The sequence below is a fragment of the Aspergillus foveolatus genome (genome assembly GCF_047715535.1).
Source record: "Aspergillus foveolatus strain CBS 279.81 unplaced genomic scaffold BDW70scaffold_53, whole genome shotgun sequence".
Lineage (NCBI taxonomy): Eukaryota > Fungi > Ascomycota > Eurotiomycetes > Eurotiales > Aspergillaceae > Aspergillus > Aspergillus foveolatus.
In genome coordinates, this window is record NW_027396117.1 from 63,579 (window position 1) to 85,015 (window position 21,437).

The 21,437-nt window shown below is 50.9% G+C and overlaps 8 protein-coding genes across 8 annotated transcripts; 4 read left to right on the top strand and 4 right to left on the bottom strand.

The window, feature by feature from the left end:
- Positions 1–31: 31 nt before the first annotated feature.
- Positions 32–3,226, bottom strand: BDW70DRAFT_97499 (putative C6 transcription factor). Its single transcript, XM_073745321.1, has 3 exons — positions 2,504–3,226; positions 1,344–2,442; positions 32–1,294 (listed from the first exon to the last, which is right to left on the bottom strand). The coding sequence occupies exons 1-3, from the start codon at positions 2,725–2,727 to the stop codon at positions 296–298; spliced, it is 2,322 nt and encodes a 773-aa protein (XP_073593190.1). The 5' UTR covers positions 2,728–3,226; the 3' UTR covers positions 32–295.
- Positions 3,227–6,198: 2,972 nt separating this feature from the next.
- BDW70DRAFT_162636 (beta-mannosidase) lies at positions 6,199–8,941 on the top strand (the record flags this gene model as incomplete). Its single annotated transcript, XM_073741159.1, has 5 exons — positions 6,199–6,332; positions 6,391–7,344; positions 7,396–7,826; positions 7,880–8,115; positions 8,165–8,941. 5 exons carry the CDS (start codon positions 6,199–6,201, stop codon positions 8,939–8,941), a joined length of 2,532 nt encoding a protein of 843 aa, XP_073593191.1.
- Positions 8,942–9,156: 215 nt separating this feature from the next.
- BDW70DRAFT_162637 (translin family protein) lies at positions 9,157–10,154 on the top strand (the record flags this gene model as incomplete). The annotated part of the gene is made up of 3 exons (XM_073741160.1): positions 9,157–9,389; positions 9,450–9,467; positions 9,533–10,154. The coding sequence occupies 3 exons, from the start codon at positions 9,157–9,159 to the stop codon at positions 10,152–10,154; spliced, it is 873 nt and encodes a 290-aa protein (XP_073593192.1).
- A 49-nt stretch (positions 10,155–10,203) lies between these two features.
- On the bottom strand, positions 10,204–11,187 carry BDW70DRAFT_141865 (RPEL repeat-containing protein). The gene is made up of 3 exons (XM_073737842.1): positions 10,851–11,187; positions 10,660–10,760; positions 10,204–10,536 (listed from the first exon to the last, which is right to left on the bottom strand). Exons 1-3 carry the CDS (start codon positions 11,018–11,020, stop codon positions 10,493–10,495), a joined length of 315 nt encoding a protein of 104 aa, XP_073593193.1. The 5' UTR covers positions 11,021–11,187; the 3' UTR covers positions 10,204–10,492.
- Positions 11,188–11,948: 761 nt separating this feature from the next.
- On the bottom strand, positions 11,949–15,044 carry BDW70DRAFT_152527 (sulfurtransferase; the record flags this gene model as incomplete). The annotated part of the gene is made up of 4 exons (XM_073739454.1): positions 11,949–12,488; positions 12,561–13,088; positions 13,593–13,662; positions 14,065–15,044. The coding sequence occupies 4 exons, from the start codon at positions 15,042–15,044 to the stop codon at positions 11,949–11,951; spliced, it is 2,118 nt and encodes a 705-aa protein (XP_073593194.1).
- Positions 15,045–15,388: 344 nt separating this feature from the next.
- On the top strand, positions 15,389–15,809 carry BDW70DRAFT_162641 (anaphase promoting complex subunit 11; the record flags this gene model as incomplete). Its single annotated transcript, XM_073741161.1, has 4 exons — positions 15,389–15,530; positions 15,586–15,617; positions 15,671–15,734; positions 15,781–15,809. The coding sequence occupies 4 exons, from the start codon at positions 15,389–15,391 to the stop codon at positions 15,807–15,809; spliced, it is 267 nt and encodes an 88-aa protein (XP_073593195.1).
- Positions 15,810–16,121: 312 nt separating this feature from the next.
- BDW70DRAFT_152529 (uncharacterized protein) lies at positions 16,122–17,225 on the top strand (the record flags this gene model as incomplete). Its single annotated transcript, XM_073739455.1, has 1 exon — positions 16,122–17,225. The coding sequence occupies one exon, from the start codon at positions 16,122–16,124 to the stop codon at positions 17,223–17,225; it is 1,104 nt and encodes a 367-aa protein (XP_073593196.1).
- Positions 17,226–17,682: 457 nt separating this feature from the next.
- On the bottom strand, positions 17,683–21,435 carry BDW70DRAFT_162643 (putative kinesin family protein (BimC); the record flags this gene model as incomplete). Its single annotated transcript, XM_073741162.1, has 5 exons — positions 17,683–18,624; positions 18,671–19,123; positions 19,174–20,227; positions 20,276–20,919; positions 20,974–21,435. 5 exons carry the CDS (start codon positions 21,433–21,435, stop codon positions 17,683–17,685), a joined length of 3,555 nt encoding a protein of 1,184 aa, XP_073593197.1.
- Between the last annotated feature and the right edge of the window lie 2 nt (positions 21,436–21,437).

Here is a 21,437-nt window from a genome sequence, read left to right on the forward strand (position 1 = left end):
AGCGGCTTTCCCACCGATGCAATATCGGGTATGGCTCTACTGCAGCTGGCGATGTGACAAACTTTTCATCATCATCATGATGTCTGGTCAAAGACCACAGAAATAGATTCCTATTGGATTTTATAGTAGGTTTCAGAAGACCAGCTGAAGTAGCGGATATAGTAGTCCGGGTATAAAAACAAAAACAATATCAAGTGAGGGTTTACGCCTCGTGAGACGAAGGGGTATTACATGAAAAGAAGGGAAGCCAAGCGGTTATCAAAATAAAGAAGATATGGTATCCAAGTAAGTCTGCTCACGAATAATATGGAATAGATGAATTAGTGAAAAAAGGCGGCTCAGTTAGCTGGTTGCCAAAGAAGCTGGTATTCGTATACTTGAAATGCTTGTCGTCGGAGCCGAGCAGGCCACCGTCGTTGATATTTTCCACGTCTGCCATTGGGACTATGTTGGTATCGCTCCAGCTAAGGAAGTCCCATAGATATTGACCGTTAGGGTCATCCATGGTTGAAGGGGCGAATGGGTCGGTGAACGAGCTGTCGTGCGTAACTGCAAATCCTCGTCCATCGCTGTGAGAGGGTAAGATTCCGGGTGTGTTGAGAACACCGGCCTCGCGCGAAGTTGGGGAGAGATTAGCGCTGTTGATGCTGTTGGTTTCGGCAGCTATGCCGGGACCACGTTTGCTGGCCTCAAATATTCGTGAAACTGCGTCGAGGGTTTTCCTTGCCGTCGGACTTGCTTGCTGAAGACGCGCAAACACGAGTAAAGCGTCTTGGACCTGCGTCTGACACGCCTCTGTAGTAGCCCGTGGATCTGTCACTGTATTATCGTTGATGAACAGCCCTAGGAGGGGAACCATGGTGCTTTGGAAGAGGAACCACACGGCGTTCCACCCAGACATCTGAGGGGTCTTTGCAGTTGCCGAGATGTCTCTGATGGCGGTTTCGGCGATCTCTCTGCACCTTTCGATCGCCGTCCGCTCCTCGGATCGTAGAGCAATATACGGAACCCGCCGCATGGCATAGCTCAATAGTGTGGGACGGTAGAGGAGTATGCGTTGGACGTGATATCGCCACTTCGTGACTTCGCGGGTGTTTGCGATTCCTTCGGGGCATGGTTCATGGTCTTTAAGGATATATGGGAGGCTGTTGTACCACTCAACCAATTGAGTATCGAAGTGGAGTATTTCGTTGTATTTAGTCAATGGAGACACTGCTAGCGCGTCTTGTATCTGATTGCTGATCTTGCAAAATCGGACGTTCTCGAGAAGCGGAAGGATATCAAGTACATTCCCCTACTCTGGTCAGTAAATGGTGGAGGAACCTTTGTGATGAGTCACGTACCGATTCCCGATAGTGAGGAAGCTTGACCGTAATCGCGGGACTGAATCGGCCCATTGTTGGCCGTCCCAAAGTCACGCCTCCCCAGCAATCCATAAGAAACAGTGTCCACCATACACGTCGTCTGAGATCAAGTTGCGCCATTTTCTGCTTGTTCGATGTATCGGATTGGTCGGCGAATTCTCTATGCAAGCCCATAGTGGCAGCCATGCGAAGAGCCGCGCCCATAAGTGAATACGCTAGATTCGGTTGGGCAACGTAATGCAGGTACCAGCCCCCTAGAATACCAAGGGTCTGCACGGTTTCCAGGTGCAGTGACGCGAGCGACTCCAGGTCCAAGTACGCCCTACACCGGGAGTAATATATCTTATGTGAAATATCGTCGCAGGTTGAGGCGCAGATACTGCCCATCGCGAGGACGATATTCAGCAAGCAATACCACCGGTCGTCCTTTCGGTGTCCCGCAGCGTATGTTTCGCGAAATGACTGCTCGTCCAGGATTGGTGTCAAGGGTTGGACATAGGTAAAGTAAGCATCCAGGAGTTGGGATTCTGGCACTTGTAGATGAACTTGCGGAGGAGTGCCAGGCTGATCATGGGCAGCCCAAGACTGCCCCTCCGACGAAGAGAGGTCTGCTACGGAGCCTCGACGAGGAGCGCTTGGGGGCGTACTGGCAAAATATGCAGCGGACCCTGGATCCAGCCACACGATTGTTTTGAGAACCGCGTTTATGGACGAGACACCGAGGTACGAGGACGGACCTCTTGTGGAAAGCGACAACGCGTTGACATCATCGGATATTGTATTCGTGATCTCGCTGCTCAGATTGCGGGGGTCATTAGATTCTTCAGGCATGGCCTGTAGAGACTCCAAATTTCCATCCTCGGTCGATATTGGGGAGACGTGCGCCTCGTGGGAGGTGGATGTTGCTGGTGATATCTGGCGGGCTCCCGTACTTGGAGGCTGCGCCTGGGGCTGAGCTAGTGTTTCGAGCAGTTTCTCGCGCGGCAAATTAGCCAAGGCTTCCGGCGATGCGCCAGGAAACAGCCTTTCCAGTACGGTTCGGTACTCATCCAGAGTCGTCGACAGTTTCTCGACATGTCTGCCCAGGCATTCTGGTTAGCTGCGTAGCCGAGGCACGACGGCGGAAAATTACCACCTACCTTCGAGATGGACGGGGATCCGAATAATGGCAAAGATCGGCTTTCTTATACCACCTACATGCTTCACACGGCTTTTCACCATCGCATTTGATTTTGCGATGACGACAAGAGGTACAAGCACGAAGAGTGGTGACGCGACGGCCGATTGAAGACTGGCGTTCTCGTCCTGCACGGGCGGGGGCCGAGGCGGCTGGATTCTCGAAGCCCTCGAAGGTGTGGAACATTGCTAGCGACAAGACAACGGGATCTGGCAAGGAGAGGGACGTGAAGTCAATCCAGGGCAGGAGCACAGAAGAGCAAATCTTGGTTGTTCAGGTGAGAGACATGATATAGGGGCAAGAAGAGTGGTATGGATGTAGAAAAAGCAAAGCACCACAGAAGGAAAAGAACAAGCCTGGAAAAGGCGGGGAATAAGGCTAAAGACTAAAGAGGGGAGGAACACTAGCACTCGGCTGGTGGCGCTGGGCTGAAGAGGGAAATGGGAACAGGATTCCAGGAATGAGTACGGAGTCTTCTACAAGGCAGGCCGGATAATAAGAATACGACTTCTGCTGATTCTTCCAGATTGCCAGTCAACGGCCAGGGCAGGTCAAGTCAGGTCAAGTCAGGTCACGTCGTGTCAGCCTAGTCCCTGGAGATCGTTAGCACCTCCGAGGTGTCTTCTCAGTCTCTTACGCATGCGCGCTGATTCATTTCTTCCCCGCAATCATTAATCATGCAGCATGGGTCCTAAACTCCCGTCCTAGTCGAAGACTACCAAAGCCGGCGATTATCCCGCATCCGACGATAGCCCTACCAGAGGCTACCCCATCTTATGCACCAAGGAACCCAAATGGCCCATGATCATGGTAATTTGGAAGCGACAGACAGGGTTTACAGGGTTTCCTGATGCGATCCTTATATCACGGTATTATTACTGGGATGCGTCGGTGCTGCCGGCAGTGTGCAGTGTGCCTTAGCACTGCAGCTATTACTAGTCGTAAAGTGTTGCCGCTTGTCCGGCCCTTCTGACCGCCGCCATCCTGTCCTTGCTTTAAAATTATTTGCATCAGACTGAGGCCAAGACATTTAGAGATTGGCCAGTCAGAAGGCGTTTATGTGATTCGACCAATTTACCACTCGAGCTAGGAAAAGGATCAAAAAGCGGCGCCGTCCGAGTACAGCCATGAGGGAGGCATCTGTTATTTCTTGCAGCGCGTCCAGTACGACAGCGGCATGGTCGTTCAGGTCTGATCCTCGCTGCCGCTGCCTCCTTTGGAGCAGCTCCTCAGGGTCTGATAGTCGCAGGGACTCTGGGGGTGGCGAATGGAACTTACAGCTAGCGTATTACTCCAAGCCTCTGCGCGATTATTTCCCTCTCCGAGATCTGGAGAATACGTGCAGGAGACTCTATGCAGAGTGTGCACCGCCAGCTTGCGCAACTGGATCACAACTATGGATGTTAGGCCTGCAGTAGTCGGTTCACACTGCATATCCCATACACCCACCACATGGTTGAAGAAATTAAGGATCGTCTTGAGACCCAGTGAACGTTCTCGTCCTTGTATAACGACGTGATTTGGTGAATGTGTGGGTTGGGAGAGGATCGTAAACGAATGACTGGATGGCATAAGCGAGGGCGCAAAAGGGGTTTTACGGATTGCCACCATCTGTACCCCTCTGACAAGCGAGATGAAGGCCTGAATACATGTATCATGTCATTCGGTACGTTCCTCGGTGGCCAAAGAATGCACGTAGGGCGACTGTCAATCTTAGCTCAGCATTTTCAGAATATGCCCAGCCTTCATCACGAGGGATACTGCAAATCCTTTTGTTGGGAATTGCGAACCGAACTCTGACTATAGGCGCTCGGACACATGCCTGTAGCCGAACGAAAGATTGTCAGAACACGCTGCGGCCAATGAGCCTCGCATCCTTGAGGAGAGAGGCCAATGGAACGTGATCTGGTGTCGTGGCTGGGCTGTGATGATGGTGTCTCGTGGTCTTTAGGCTGATATCGCAGGGATTCGGCGAAGGTTTGGCGTGGCTCTCAATACTCATCCGCGAAACTCAAAGGCCTGATTCCACTAATCACCGAGAACGCCATAGACTTCACTATCGATCGGCAGGAGTTTGCCTGTTGTGGATAAATTACTCCCGTCGGAAGCATCGGGCCTCGCTGTGAGACGGGACGAACCGAGGATAGCAGAGCACAAGAAAGGCAGTGGCGCTATCGCTTCTCGCGAAGACCGTGATCGCAAGTTACCCTGCTTGGAATGCTCATTCTCAGCCTGCCAGCCTGGCAATTGTTCAGAGTGAAATTCAGATGCTTATCGGCCCATACGAACCGAGGTATATGCTGTAACTCGTGCACATTGTACTATCATGCGTAGGTCGCAGAGGTCGCGTGAGTTGCTTGATGATTGCCTGACGATGATCGGAAGATACCTCATGAAGGACGACGTCTACAACGTCTGTCACAGTAGCTCCAGCTTTTCAAAGATGAGTGGTTCAGGTTCTCGAATCAACCCGTAGGATCTTGCCGTTAAGCGTTAGGTTGTCAGACCATTCGGTATTTAGTGGCGCAAATGTCCTTGCGTCGTTTTAAGCGACGAGGGGTAATCCATAGAATTGACCCCGGCTAAAGCTGGCCGTCGAATCATTGTGAGAGAAGAATGCCGAGTGTGCCTGTCAAAGGCACGTCCCGGTTTTCCAGCCCCAATCCTTCGTCGTCTTCGGCTGGGGGTGTTCCTTTAATTCACCCTTTGGGTCATTCTGGGTTGAGGCAGCGAATAGGCAAGGCTAGCCATCAATCCAAGCTCCACAGCAACCGCGAAAAGTAAGACCATAAAGCCTGAAATAACCTGTAGGTTGCTCCGATAGGTAGACCAAATATGCCAAGTGATGATGAATTATAGATGCCCGTCTCAATTCAACCGCTTCTTCAAGAACGATTGCAGGGATCAATCTGAGGCTGGTAACTTGTTAGAGGAGCCGACATGGGCCATGGGAAAGGCGGCACTCGAGTTTCAGGAAGGCTCTGCTGAAACAGCTGGGATTCAAGACTCGAAAGCAAGCCTTTATCCTATTACACTGATGGCAAGGCGCTTGCTTACCTACTCATCTTGAGACGAATGATGGCTAGAGCTTGACGGAGCGAAACCCGTTCCCAAATCGTCCCTTCACGCGGGGAAAGGGTGGGCTTGAACCAATTTTGAGGAGAAGTTGATAGAAGACAGAAGGCATGTTCCCATATTATTTACTGTTCCACTTTATGTGGACTTTATAGCCTCAGAAATTTCGGAAAAGGTCTGTACTCTTCACAATGCAGTGTGGAGTTCGAATTTCCCAGTCGAACTCGCAAAAGAGGCGGCCTTGGGAAGTTTGGGGAGTGCCCCAGGCGGAGAAAGAGCCGAGTCTAGTCTAACCAGATATGACACGGAGGTCCTTCCCCAGGACCCTCCTAAACAGGTAAGGCGCGTACCTGGGGCACGGGCTCTTCTCCGTCTAGCTCTCGACTCCAAAGGACTATCAAGCAGAAGAGGGGACGGTGGTTACGATGCTCAGAATGACTGGCTCTCGGACGCGGAGCTTCCCACAGGATAAATGGCAGCCGTCGGCAGTTAAGAATGTTTTGAACCCCCTTCTAAACCAGCGGCCGTCTTTCTTGCCATAGTTCAGTCGACGGAGTCACCGCAGCGAGCATATCTTTGAAGATGGGTGCCTACACACAACACGTTCTTTCGGAGGGTTGGAGCTTTAAGGACAGCGATGATCAGTCTCCAGATGCCTGGTTGCCGGTTCCTACTGTTCCTTCTGTCGTCCATCAAGACTTACAGGCAAATGGCAAGTGAGTAGCTCTGCAGCCGATGTTACCTCAATTGTTAATATGGTCCTCTCGCGTACAGATTAGATGATCCGTTCATTGGCCTCAACGAACTGAGTGCAAGATGGGTCAACGAGAAGTCGTGGACCTACCGAAACGTCTTCCAGAAGCCAATCGTTCCTGCTGGGTCTTCGATCTTTCTAGCCTTTGACGGACTAGATACTTTCGCCAAGGTCAAGCTCGACGGCCAGGTCATTCTTGAGAGCGATAACATGTTTCTCGCTCACCGGGTGAATATCACGAAAGCCCTGGATGTGGAAGGCGAGCATACACTCGAGATTGATTTCGATTGTGCCCTACTTCGTGCTCGGGAGCTTCGAAAGCAGCACCCAGATCATAAATGGGTTGGTTTCAATGGAGACACTGCGAGATTGAGCGTCAGGAAAGCTCAGTACCATTGGGGTTGGGACTGGGGCCCAGTCCTGATGACAGCAGGCATTTGGAAAGAAGTGCGACTTGAAGTTTATTCCGCGAAAATATCAGATCTCTGGACAGAGGTGGACCTAGCTGATGACCATTCCAAGGCTCGCATTATCGCTGCCGCAGAGGTTGAGACCGAAGGGACCGGCAACTCGTATAAAGCTACTTTTACGTTGAGCCTTCAAGGGCAGCAGATCGGCGAAAAGGTAGCTACTGTGGACGGCAATGTCGCTAAGACAACGTTCGATGTTCAAGCTCCGTCGCTTTGGTGGCCGAATGGGTACGGAGACCAAACTCTATATGAGATCTCGGTGTCTCTGGAAAAGGATGAAGAACAGGCCCACCAGGTCTCGAAGAAGTTTGGCATTCGGACTGCGGAGGTCATCCAGCGCCCGGACAAGCATGGAAAATCCTTCTTCTTCCGCATCAACGGTCTTGATATTTTCTGTGGCGGTGCATGCTGGATTCCCGCTGATAGTCTTCTGACCAATATCACACCCGATCGTTATCGCAAATGGATCGAGTTAATGGCTATCGGCCATCAGGTGATGATTCGGTACGTCAATCCTGTTATTTGAAGTATGTTGGCTTCGTTTGACATTTATAGCGTTTGGGGTGGCGGCATTTACGAGGATGAGAGCTTTTACCAGGCCTGTGATGAGGTCGGTGTGATGGTATGGCAAGATTTTATGTTCGGCTGCGGTAACTATCCGACGTGGCCTGAGATTCTTGAGTCGATCGAAAAAGAGGCCGAATACAACCTGCGGAGATTGCGCCACCACCCTTCCATCGTTATCTGGGTTGGAAACAACGAGGACTATCAGGTACAGGAACAGCAAGGTCTCACTTACGACTATGCGGACAAGGATCCGGAGAGTTGGCTCAAGACGGATTTCCCTGCCCGCTATATTTACGAGCATCTTCTACCAAAGGCCGTCCAAAAAATAATTCCATCGGCATATTACCATCCTGGCAGCCCGTGGGGCGACGGCAAAATCACTTCTGACCCGACGGTAGGGGATATGCATCAGTGGAATGGTAGGTACCCGACCTGTAACAATTCGATGCTGCCAACTAACAGAATCTACCAGTATGGCACGGTACACAGGAGAAATACCAAATCTTCGATACTCTTGGCGGGCGCTTTAACAGCGAGTTCGGAATGGAAGCGTTCCCTCACATGTCCACCATCGACCACTTCGTCACAAGTGAAGCCGACAAATACCCCCAGTCACACGTCCTGGATTTCCACAACAAAGCAGATGGTCACGAGCGGAGGATTGCCACGTACCTCGTTGAGAATCTGCGAACAGCAACAGACTTAGAAGTAAGTATTTATGCCTGGTATTGGTGACTCAGAACGCTAATCAAAGAAGACCTATGTTTACCTTACACAAGTCGTCCAAGCAGAAACGATGATGTTTGGGTACCGCGGATGGCGCCGCCAGTGGGGAGATGAGAGGCATTGCGGAGGTGCACTACTCTGGCAATTGAACGATTGCTGGCCGACCATCTCCTGGGCCATTGTAGACTACTTTCTGCGCCCCAAACCTGCGTTCTATGCCGTCAGCCGTGTTTTGAAGCCGCTTGCCATTGGTGTGCGCCGGGAGCACCACGATTGGAGCGTCTCCCACGCACAGCCGCCCAAGTCTAGCAAGTATGAGCTATGGGTCGTCAGTAGCCTGCTGAAGGAGGTGATCGGAAAGGTCGAACTGAGGTTTATATCCATCAAGACTGGTCTTGCTATCCACGAGTCTATCGTCCGCGAGAATGTCACCATTGTACCCAACGGCACTACTAACATCTTGGACGGAGTCATCGACCACACAGTCGACGAGCCGCATGTTCTTGCTGCCAGACTCTGGGTGGACGGCGAGCTTGCGGCTAGAGATGTTGATTGGCCGCAGCCGTTCAAGTACCTTGATCTTTCTGACCGAGGATTAGAGATTACGAGGATTTCCAAGACCGAAAGCGAGCAGGTACTCGAATTGAGCGCCAGGAAACCAGTTAAATGCTTAGTCTTTGAGGAACGAGACAATGTCCGAGTCAGCGACAGTGCCATTGACATCGTGCCCGGCGATGACCAGTTTGTTACTATTAAGGGCTTAAAGCCTGGCGATGCGCCGCTGAAGTATAAATACCTCGGACAGTAGCTTAGGGTATACTTTTTGCTATTGTTTTTACTCATCAAAATATACAAATGCTTCAATATCTCTTTTTCCCCTTGCAAGCTAAATCAAGATTTCCATATATAAAGCCTCACGACATTGCCCCTCCACCTGCGTCTTATCTTATCAGATAGTCCCAATCGGGTTAGGCCCGCCGAATGACATCTTCAAGAACAACTCGGAACTCCTCAACACCACACATGGAGAATAACACCGACACTTTCTCAGCCGGGACCAAGCGCTCCTGGGAAGGCTTACCCCTCCACGACGACGGCAAGTCACAGCGGTTTTCATCAACGACAATGGTAGAATCAGCCTCTTTCGACGTCCTCTCAATGTTCGAGGGCTTCCGCGACGAGCTAGATCAACACCACGACCGTCGTGAGCGGCTGATCAAGATAAGTCGTGATATTACAGCACTTAGCAAAAAGATGTACGCCCGCGATTTATATCCTCTTTTCTTTTATTAACGAGCTAATACGGGCCATCTCAGTATCTTCTCCCTCCAACGGTCCGTCGCACTCCACACTGATCGAACAGGCAAACACTACAGAGTTCTAACCACAGCCACTCCAGAGTCCGAACCGCCGGAGCCCCTATTCCGCAATCAATTCTCAAAGACGTCCAATCCCGCTTCACCCAGATAAACGACCTCTTCCTCTCGGCTAGCCCAGAAACACAGGGTCTTAACAACTACCGCTACCTGCGCAACCTCAGCGGCGGAATCCAAGAATTCATCGAAGCCCTCTCCTTCAAACATTACCTTGAGACTCAGACCCTCATAACTCGCGAACAAGTTACATCACACCTGCCTCCCGATATCCTAGTCACAGAAGACGACTATGTGATGGGCCTATTTGATCTAACAGGCGAGCTTATGCGGTTTGCCGTTACGTCGCTCTCCGCCGGAAGTCATACTGAGGATGATGAAAATGGCGACGGGTTGCCTAGGCTGCCTCCTGCGCAGGCGGGTGTTGTTCGTGACCTGCGTGAGATAAGGGCTGAGTTTGAGGGTGTTACGATCCCGCGCCGCCATGATTATCAGATTATGCGAGACTGGGGGAAGAAGGCGGAGATTATGTGTAATAGTGTGGAGAAGGTTGAGCGTGCGGCGTATGGGATTCTCGTGAGAGGGAGTGAGAGGCCGAAGGGGTGGAAGCCGGATTTGTTGGGGCCGGTAGAAATGGACGTTTACTGATCGAGACCTTTCATTTCGTTTGTCTCATCGAATGTGGGTCTGGAGTCAGTGGTATGGCAAGATATATGGCATGAGTTATGATAATATATGTGTATTGGATAGGTACATTCAATATTTCCAATACGTTTGTGGAAAAGCACGGAATATGATCAAATGAAACACTCAAGTTATCCAGCACTTTGCCTGTCCCAATTCGTTCCTTGTCAACCGAGGTCAAGCCGTCCCAGCAGCAAAGTATAGATGACGTAAACTTATTTCATCATGGATAGAAGCGATGTATCTATCCTGCTCCACGATAATTTATCCCAGCAAGACGCTGGTCCCTGTTTGTCAGGTAATCACTGATTAACAGGCGCCTGTTCGTCAGCGGGGAGGATATGGCCTACGTATCCCAGCTCAACTGTCAGCACATGTCTAGTGTTACAAGCGGAAATAGTCTGACGGAACTTAGGGGAGGAGAGAATGATAAGCTCAAGACAATGGAGATAGGAAAAGGGATACGCACGCTCAACTAACTCTTCCCTCTCTGGCCGATGCTCCAGGCTCTTCTTCAAATTATCTGACACCTGCTGGCGATCGAGCTTCTGGCGCATTGCTTGGATGGATCTGGATAATCCGACAACGTAATTAGCATAATTGTACAACCAGAATACCACCCAAATACAGGTAGATGGGACAGATAAGCGTTGGACGTACGGAGCAACATTCGTATCGAGCAGGATATGCCTATCCTTGAGGTCTTTCGGGTCGGGACGAGTCAGGAGGTGTTTCTCAAGGGAGTCGCGGCGTTCGAGCGGGGAGGTAGAGAGGGAGGTTGTGTCGATTGTGGGCGTGTCGTTGGAGGGTGATTCGAGGGAGGTGGACATTGTTGTAGGGAGACAGGTTTGAAATGGATAGGTTTTGTTGGTACAGATAAAATGGAGTCCAGTATGTTTCTTAGTTCACTTTGGATAGACTAAGCATAGAGAGTAAGGGAGGTGGGACAGGTCGGGATATATGTACGATCTCAAGGTACGATCTAGTGCAGTCTCATCGTCACGGCATGGTTGTCGCGGCGATGAGGGGAGTGGCCGGGTCAAGTGATTGGACTGTTCCACGGGATCATCGCGGGGTAGACCGACCTACCTACTCTTTGTTAAGGTAAGAGGATTACTCATATGGGAGTGCTAGATACGTGAAGTATTCAATGAGCTAAGTACGGTAACTGACATCCAGTCTCAGTCTGGTGATGCCGACAAAAATCAACGCGCGACAATAAAAGAAGGACGGTCCAGCACACCTGTCTTGGTAGAGATGTGTGCTGGTAACTAACTAAGAGTAGCATGTTGAATAGCCTACCTCTTGCAAAGCATGCTGATCTGGTCGGGACACGGGGTTCTACCCACGCGGCAGATGAAACAGCAGCCCTGTTTCCTCCATGATAAACGGAAAGTAAAGGAGTAAAGGCATGACATGATATGAGCGATCATAGGAACGCAAAGTGGACGCCTGGACTGGACCTGACCTGAACTCAATCTGAACCCATCTAGGCCATGCCACAATGCTCCGTAGTCGAATCCCGAGGTGGAACAAGTACCGTATTTGACTCCTCCATCCTCCGGCTCTCGCATCCATGGTCATCCGCTCAAAACCCATTTGTCTTACCTATAAAGGAAACTGACAGAGAACCTGAGTCGGGCTAGGCAGATACAACCTTTTTTTTCTGCTTCGTAAGGCAACCATTCGGTCAATCGCGTAGTTGTATTGATTGTCAGTCCGTCGCATCATAACGGTCGACGGACCAGCATCGTAAGATCAAGGAACCCATAGTTTGCCACGGCCACGACTGCCACCACGGGTTTGGCCACGAGACGTTCCGCGCCGATTGTTTCCATTGTTCCGCGAGGCGCCTGCGAAGCCACGTGAGGCGCCGGCCTGGGTACTCAAATCGACCGTCGCTTGTTGCTTCGAGGGCACGCCCAGCGACCGGCTGAACGAGTTGGGATCAATCGGTTGGGTTGGAATTTCTATCGTACTCTCCAGAGATGGCACGACGGGTTTGGCTGTGGTTGAAGTCTTGCGATTGTTGCTTCCACGGGAGCCACCACTTTTCGATGCGCCTTTGCCACGGCCGCGGGGGACGAACACTAGCTCGTCCTCGTCGCTTTCGTCTTCGTAGGAGAGCAAGGGTTTCGGCTCGTTGTTCTGGGTTTTCTCGACGTATTTGCATCGGTTTTTGTATTCCCTTTCCTCGTATTGAATGGAAGTTCGCAACTGATGGATGTTCTTGACAGCAATACCAAATTTTTGTGCCCAAATTTGCGTAGTACGGTCGTTGGTAACTAGGATAGGAGCCTTAGCAGCATTAGATGCATCGGGACTTTTGTGTAGTTTCCAGAGAAGTGCGCTAAGCAAAGGCCGTAAGACGGGCGGCACGACGGGGATAGTAGACCCAGAGGCGGTGCGACGGTGTCCGTTGCTCTTGTAATCCTTCGAGTCGTCTCCATTCGCGGCATGATTATTCACACAGTCCGGACTTGTTCGCGAGCTCCTGGAGGACGGTCGGGAGGCGGGGCCACTATGAGTGCCAGTAGACGTAACGGAGGCGGCATCCGGGTCCTTCTTGAAATTCAGCTTGCTGAGGAGCATCCGTGATAAGTCGTCCGTAGCACCATTGCTCTTCCTGCGGTCACTGTCCTTCTCCTCGCGCCTGTCCTGCAGAGTCGGCTCGTCCGCCGAGCCTAATCTCCCGGCAGCTTCTGGTTCCTCCTCAAATTCCGGTAAAAAGAACTTCTCCGCCTCACTCCAGTCTTCAAACTGTTCCATCGGGCCTTGCAATATAACTCGTTCAGAAGCAGCGTTGCCTTTGTCCGAGGTTGCGCGGTCAAGAAACCGCACTGCCTCTCGAGCGTTGATGGCGACCTGGGATCCGGCTTTCTTCAGTGCATGAAGGCGCTCAAGAGCTGGAAAGGGAGTGAGCGGATGACGCGGCAGGCAAGGGTCAAATCCAAACGGCCTTACTGTAAAGAGGAACGATGAGAGTGATAGCTCCGTTGGTGGCCCATTTTTTTATCTCGCTTATGTTCGTCGTTAATGCCGTTTCATCCACGGCACAGTGGAAGACCTTGCGTCCGGCCGACATGGTGTTCGCTTCAGTGGCGGTAGTCGGCAAACGCAGGCGCTTGTGTTTTCGATCGAGGCCGCTGTAGGCGCAGACGCCCTACTCCAAGTAGCCTGTTCTAGAAACTGCGACTATAACGTACGGTCAGCCGAAGCTTGAGTGAGGTTGTGGATCGTTGTCGGAGGAGAGATCAGGAATGTGGGGGTAGCGTAGCGGGTTGGAATTTGAGCATAAGCGGCCGCGTCCATCGACGAACGAGGCCAAAACTCAATGTACTTACAGTCGGATCCTAGTTCATGAAGAATTCTCATCGGCAGCATCTTGTGTTTCTGGCTGACGTAGAGTGCGGCCGAAGTGATGGGACATTGAAAGCCACCGAAGGAGTACCGGATCAACTCGCGGGCCTTACTGTAGCCCCTTACTAAGCAACTTGTTACTCGTTACAAAGAAAGCCCGAAAGTGTGTTTATAGTCCTTCCTTTGTAAACATCTTTGACAAGTTTAGCAATTTTAGTTCACTTAGCAATTGATTTCGATGCTCAGGACATCTAATACACCTAGTATGTCATTCAGGACTACACTCTATAAGATGGACAACCGCTCAACCTATGCGCGAAACTGAACATGCATTACTTCAACAACCACCGCGTCAGATAAAGGGGTAAGAACAAGCGGCAAGTGAGGCAGATCAGCGCTGCTATCTGCTTAGGTCGCCTTCTTAATCAATCCATCCGTTGGACTAACACGCTGAGCCCATTCCCTGCGCATGGTTTAAGTAAATGAGAAGCCGCGTTGAGGAAAGATTACTTACGTCCAGCTTCCGTCGTATACTCTTCGAATACTAGGGTCACCGTATTCGGCCAGCCCCAGCGCGGTCTCGATTATAGTAGCCGTCACGCCGGTACCGCAGGAACTGATGATAGACTTGGTTTCATCAACATCGCGCGACTCGAATATCTTTCGTAGTTGGTCTGGAGGAAGGTATGTCTTTGTCTCAGGGTCGAGCAATTCCTGAAACGGGAGACTCGTTGATCCAGGGATATGTCCAGAGGATAGACCGGGGCGCGGCTCAGGGTCGGTTCCCGCCCAGCGGCCCTGAGATCGGGCGTCCAGGATTTCAACTTCTTTCGCACCCTCTTTGCGATGCTCCTTGGCGATCTCCTTCAGCTCACGAAAGGGAATTACGAGCTTTGAGTCAAATGAAGGCACAGGGTAGTTCGTCTTCTCCGGTTGACGAGGCTCGCCGGTCTCTGTCGGGTAGCCCTCGCGCACCCATAACCTGTAGTTGTTCAAGATATGAACTCTGGGATGTCCAAACACTCTCAGAGTCCACCCGACGCGGGGTGCACTGAATATTCCAAGCTCCTCTGTATCATAGACAACCACCTCATCATCACGCCGAATCCCAAGCTCACTCATTGCTTGGGCGAACGTCTCCGCAGTTGGAAGCATATGCGGGTAAGGCGACTCAGTATCCTTAATAGCGTCCAGATCAAAGAAGCGAGCTTGCGGTACACGGTGTTTACGAAAAACATCGATCCCTGTGCGACCCTCAGGGTCATTGGGCATAAACCAAGCTGCGCATAAGGGTATTACGCGGGGAGATGTCGAGATCTTCGTAGACGGATTCTTCTTTAAGGCATCTGAGAGCTCTTTTGGAGTAACGAGATATGATGCAAAGGAGACCTGACGGGTCTGAGCCTGAGTTCGTATTTGCTGGGATACCGGCATAGTCGGTCGTATGAAACGGGTCGGTGAGAGAAAAGAGCTGCGGACCGCTGCGAAAGCCATGATTTGAAGTTATGAGAGGGGGAATGACTAGTTATATTTACATTCCTGACTGGTGGGTCGGTAACATTGGAGATGTGATGATGAATTGGCCGTATTATGAGTGCGCAGCGTGAAGAGGCAAGAGGCCCTAAGGTTTTGGCAGCTGTGTTGGAGACTTCCTTGATCAGTTGGCGATGAGAGTGCGGAGTCGGCAAGCAACCCCAAATCTCCGCCATGTGAGAATCACACTAGAAACTGCTTCTCTTATCGACAGCTCCACCGATCTTCCTTCCTCTGTGGCTGCCAGAAAGTAGCGACCACCAAGCCACCACGCCTCTGTCTACCCGTCACCATATTAATTCGCCATGAAAGTCACGCTCAAAGAATGGAATGCAGTCGCTACCTGGCGTTGGGATATGCCCGAAGATGAGGTCTGCGGTATCTGCCGCGTCCAGTTTGACGGGACTTGCCCAACCTGCAAATTTCCCGGCGATGATTGCTCATTGCGTAAGAAGTCCCCATGATGAGCAAAGCTAGTCCTTCGGTTCTAACTGCGCTATAGTGCTTGGGAAGTGCGGCCACTCGTTCCATATGGTATGACTGCCGACCCCTCGTCCTCTTAATCAAGCTGATGTTTTTTGTGATAGCATTGCCTTATGACTTGGATTCAACAAGAGTCTTCCAAAGGACTTTGTCCCATGTGCCGACAGAGTATGTCTACCATACAACCAATTACCCTCCGCTAACACCTGGCTAGAATTCGAATGGAAACAGAACGACGAATAACAAAATCGCAAAAGGTTACAGACTGGAAACGGCGTTCGGGTTGCACTTGCTATGATACCCTTTTCTAATATCTTCTATCTTATTCGTCTGACGATACTCTCCAAAATAAATAATTCCTTCCAGTCATGCTCATAATTCCGCCCCCCATATGTACATATGCCCACATAATAGACTCGTGCCTGGCCTGGCCTAATCACCTGACACCGCTACCGTATCGATAAGAGCTTCTCCTCATCCAGCAGCCTAGTGGCTCAGATGCCACTCAACCGTCAACCTCACGACGATCGTGACCATGTAGCGAGCTCATCAGCCATGTCTCTACCAAAACCCTCTATATCGCCCTCTATCTCCTCATCGCCCTCAAAACAATCCCTTCGCCGTCCGTCGTCCCGTCCACGCAGCATCGACCAAGCCGCGCATCCGCAGACGCAACCGCAGTCTATCGATCACTATGAGCATGCAAGCTTGCACACCGGCGCAACGGTCGACTCACACCTTGCAGAACACAATGATCAAACTTACCACAAGACCGCGCCCTCATTTGCATCGCATATGCTCTCTCGGCCTTTCTTCACCCTGATCGAAGACACCCACACCTCGGAATACTATCACCCAACAGTCCATTACATCTTCTCGGACGACGACACAGACATCGTAACGGAAGCTGCGCTGCGCTCGCTTGAATTTGAGCATGATGCCCTTCCGAATCCAAGTACTAAGGGCAAGTCAAAAGCGGTGCACCGGCATCCTCCAAGGGTGGGAGAGCACGAGTCAGAGGCCCAATACGAGGACGATAATCTGACGAGGAAGGAGTCTTTCCTTCCGGACCCAATACCCGGCGTACACGATAATTATATAATCCTCGATATCGATCATGTACCGCCTAGAGAGGGGAACGAATATCCCGCAGGAATGTCTCCTGGAACACACCCCCAAGACCAGCCGCAAGGTCCGACACCAGATATAGCCAACCCGCCAATTACTGAACAAGAGCAGTTACCCCCGCAAGGTCAATTCAGAATAACGTCCGCGCATAGCCTCTCACCGTCTTGGCAAATACTGAACACTCAACTCCTTCCCGCACCGACATTCGAAAACTCTTCTAAGAAACCGCTGAACGGCGGCCTCATGCTCCAAATCCAGGGAACGTCTGGCCTACCATTTGGTATACTTGGCAGGGACAAGGAAGCAAGCGGTCAGCGGTTGGAGGACATGATGGATCAGTTTGCGAGGCGAATGGAAGAACTGAGATTGGTTATCGAGAATGGAGAGCGGGGAATACCGGCGGGGAGAGAAGGGTCAGTGCAAGAGACCAGCCTGCTCGGAGAGCCGAGTGCCCGGGATATGGCGGACGTTGCACCTGTGGTAGAGAGTGAAAAAGTCCGAAAGCCAGAAGCTGTCCCTGGGGACCAGTAGCAGAGTGGAAGGGTGTGTAGATCTACTGTAGTTCATTTGATATTTTACTGATTCGGTGGTTATACATGATCTTCCAAGCCCTGTTGCATGTTGGATCTCTACTGGTGGAAAGGTTCTGAGATCCCGGAGATAGTTAAAAGTATCTAGGTCAAAACGTAGCCCGCTAAACAAAAAAGGTATCAGAAGGACGCCAGACATCATGTTGGTAGAAGAGAAAGCCCACACCGGACCCAGAAACACATGCCCAACAAATGCGATCAAGCAAAAAAGAAAAAAAAACAAACAAACAAACAAACACCCAATCCTTTCCGAAGGCGATGTATCATATGCGATCTATCAAAAGCCCGATACAAAACTCATTGTTCCCAGAACGCCGAAACCCTTGACCTCGAGAAAAGCAGTAGGGTATAAGAATATTTTGCGGTGAGAAAATCATCTCGCCCGAGTGAAGAGTATATCAGGGAGAAGGTCGACCCCTCAGTCGGCGCCCATTGGAAATACCAAGAGGCGGAACGTTTTCCCTCCCCTCCATCATGCCAGCCATCCTCCTAGCGAGCATCTTGTTTGGCAACTTAGTATCAGCAACAGCTGAATTTGAGCGTCGCCTTTTGGAAGGTGGTCCGTTCATCCCTTCTGCTTCTGTCGCGCTATCCGGGCTGACAATTGGGGAACCATCCTGGTCCGTGGCTTTCTCGTCCGTGCTATACACGAGCGGTCTTGTGGCGACGTTTGCATCGACTTCCCTAAGTCCAGTGTTGGAAGGGTTGACGTTGGTCACGGTTGGTGCATGAGTTCCTACCTCGTCTCCGACGTCGTTGTAAACGAAGCCTTTCGACGGAGAATCTCCAGGAGAGCTGGAAGGGCCGGACAACTGATCGTCGCTGTTGAATGGAAGGACTTCCATCTCCTTTGTTGTTCTCAGGCGAGACTTGAGAACCTCATGAGACTCCGTGCTAGGCAAGACAGAAATATAGTCGTACTTCCGTTTCTTCGGGGTGACACCAGTGGCGACATACTCCTCCAGAGAGCGATTTTGAAAACTGGAAGACAAGTCCGTAAGGGGCTTCCTAACTTCGTCTGATAGCGGAGCAATGGATTCTTCCAGAGTGGCATAGTGATTAGTTGCTTCTTGTTGGAACTGGTTCATCCGGCCAGTCAAGTTTTCAACCCGCCCCTCAATCGAGGAGTAGGAGTCGCGAACACCGGTGGCTATTGTATCCAGGGTTGCAATATGCGCATCACGGTAACGACCATTCTGAGATCGTGCCTTTGCCACGAAATCGTCCAGAGCTTCCATTTGCCGTCCCATGTCGTCTACTTGAACGTCAACAATGCGTACCGTCTCCTTATGGACAGATTCTGTTGCCTTCCGGATTGTCGAATTCCGCTGATCAAAGGCCTACATACTTAGTAAAAAGTTTACCGAAACCGGGGAATACACTTACCTCCCAATCATTTTGCAGCCTCGTCCTGATCTCATCTTTCGATGCATTGACATCCTTAGCGAATTGTTCAGACTTGAAAACCCATTCATCGATCTGGCGGTCATGCTGAGTTGTGGCCTGCTCTAACATGTCCCCTGATGATGAAATCTCGGTCCTGACCCCGTCAATCTTGGTCTTGAGGCGGGCGAATTGCTTCTGGCGAGATTCCTCAACCAGCGCTTTGATTTGCGACATTAAAAGCTCCCGTTCCGCTTCCGCAGCGACGTGTTCTTCTTCAATCGCTTGAGCGAGATGAGCGGTGGCCTTGTGCGTCATTTCTATGTTCTGGCGGTTCGAGCTCTGTAGCTCGGCCCGTAGCCTGTTTATTTCATTCTTCTGCTCTGAAAGGTGCGTGGCCATCGTCTCAAAGATCGACTTCAGGTCTTTTCCAAGGTTATTGAACGATGTGTGCAGCTAGGGATATTAGTAATGATATACTCCCACAATGAAGGATTAACTCTTACTTGGCTGTGAAGTTGGGTGAATTCGCCAATAACCTCCTCTGATATCCGGGCTGCGGCAGCTGAGAGGCCATTAAGTCCCTCTCCTACTTTAGACTTGACTTCCTCGCGCAGATCTTTGATTTCTTCAAGCACATCGTTCATGTTTTCGTGAGCGCCGGATGTCTCAGCCTTCGCATTGTTACATGCCGCATCAAGCGAGCGGTTATACTCGGAGAGATCTGACCGAGTCCTCTCGATGTTAGAAATCTCTGTAGCAATGAACTCGTTAACTTTGGCAGACGTGGTTTCGAGAAGCTTTGCATGCCGCGTCTGGAAAGCTTCAACCCGCTGGTCGATCCGCTTCGTGACATCTGAAACCTCCGTTGAGGATGCTCTCCATAATTCCGCATTGGTAGCGTCCAACTCGGCTTTCCGATCAAGCTTTGATTGTAGGCTATTAATATCTTGAACGGTTCGGCCAAGGGTTGATATAAGTCCTTTGCCGACATCCTGGAGCTGGTGTTCAGTCTCTTCATGCGCACATCGCAGCATCTCTTCCTCTTCGAGCTGGGCACGGGTGTTCTGCAAGACTATGTCGGTCTGTTGGAGGACATCATTCGTGGAGCATAAAGCGGCCAGTGTGTCGTCATTGTCTTTCTTCAGGTCGTTGAACTTGCTCGTCAAAGTGAGTAACTCTTGGACCTTATGGCGAAGGCTAGACTCCATCGACTCAATTTTGGCCCGTTGCTCCTCACTGATAATCCTTCGTGACTCGTTTTCCATCTTCATTTCCTCATATGATTCCACTGACATGTACACTCCGTTACGATGTCTGGTCGCGATCAACTCCGCCTTCAGTTTCTCAATTTCGGCCGTGAATTCACGGAGAAGTGTCATTTTAGGCATGGTAGAGTTTATTTGCGGCTTGTTGCGGATATTCTTGGCTCTGAAAGCATAGTCCAGCGTTGAAATTGTCTCCTCTAGATTGCTTCTAGCAGGCGAGATCGTAGCTATGATGCATGTTTTGGTTCGTCCGCCGAGGGAATCTTGAAGCAAGCGCGTGAGCTTAGATTCTCTAGTAGCTAGTTAGCGTCATGTATTCAAACGACGGTGATGAACGTACCTATACGGAATGTGTTGGCTCTTGTCGACGAGGGCATTGATCACGCGACCAAGGGTAAGTAGACTCTTGTTAATCAAGCCAGCCTCGGTTGCACGCTTATTTTCTGCACCGCTCCGCCCAATGTTCTCGCTACCAGCCAGATCGACCAGGTTTAGCTTTCCAGGGCACACGTATTCCTCCCCAGATTCTGTAGTCCGCTTGATATTCACCGTGATGGTGAACACGGTATGACTTCGAGAACTCAGGTCGTTGCACTTGGTCGCAGCAACCTGACGCTTATGGCTACCTTGTTGGAGAAGTTTGATACCTGCAGTCGCGGAATCGATGTATGTCTCCTCCATGCCTTGTACGAGTGTGCTCATATGACCTTTTTTCTGCTCATTATCGTAAATCTTTAGCTTCGGGTTCTCTTCCGCGGAGAGCAAATCTCGGAGTTCCTCGTTGTAAAGCTCGATGAAGGAGCATTTTACCGTACTCTCCGTATCAGCTAGTTTGGCGAATAGAGAATATAGAACACGAGGAATAATTCCAGCATTGTCGGATAAGATACCCAATGTATCCGTCATATCTCCAGACATCGTGTATGTCTTTCCGGTACCGGTTTGTCCGTATGCGAAGATGGTGCAATTGTATCCAGCAAGCATCTGCAGACTAGTTAGCATCACGTACAGCCTTATCAATCGAAGTTTCAGCCTTACCTCAGTGACAATTGGCAGAACTACATCCTCGTACACCGTAATTTGGTCTGCCGCCGCGGAGAAGACCTTATCGAACGTATAGGTCTTGTTTGATACTGCATTTGGGCCCATTGACAACTCCACAGTTTTACCCTTCACGCCCTCTGTCTGCAGAACGACCCCGCTGTTCTCTTTGACTTCGCGCTCATTACGGCCTCGACATCGTACGACAACATGGATGCTTGTATCTTCGTTGATTTCTCGCTCGATGTCCCTCTCTTTTCGCTTCGCGAGCACGCTCGCGGGTTCGCCCGGGGATTTTAATGCGCGCGTCCGACTGGTGGCAGCCGTTTTTGTTGATACAGCCGGGGATGCTGTGGATGTCTGGCGTTCTGGTATCGCAGAACCCGCCCGTCGTGTCGGCTGTCGCGTCGTCGTTCGCCTGGTGGGAAGGCCAGAAGTAGCCCGCTGGGGGCCGGCCATGA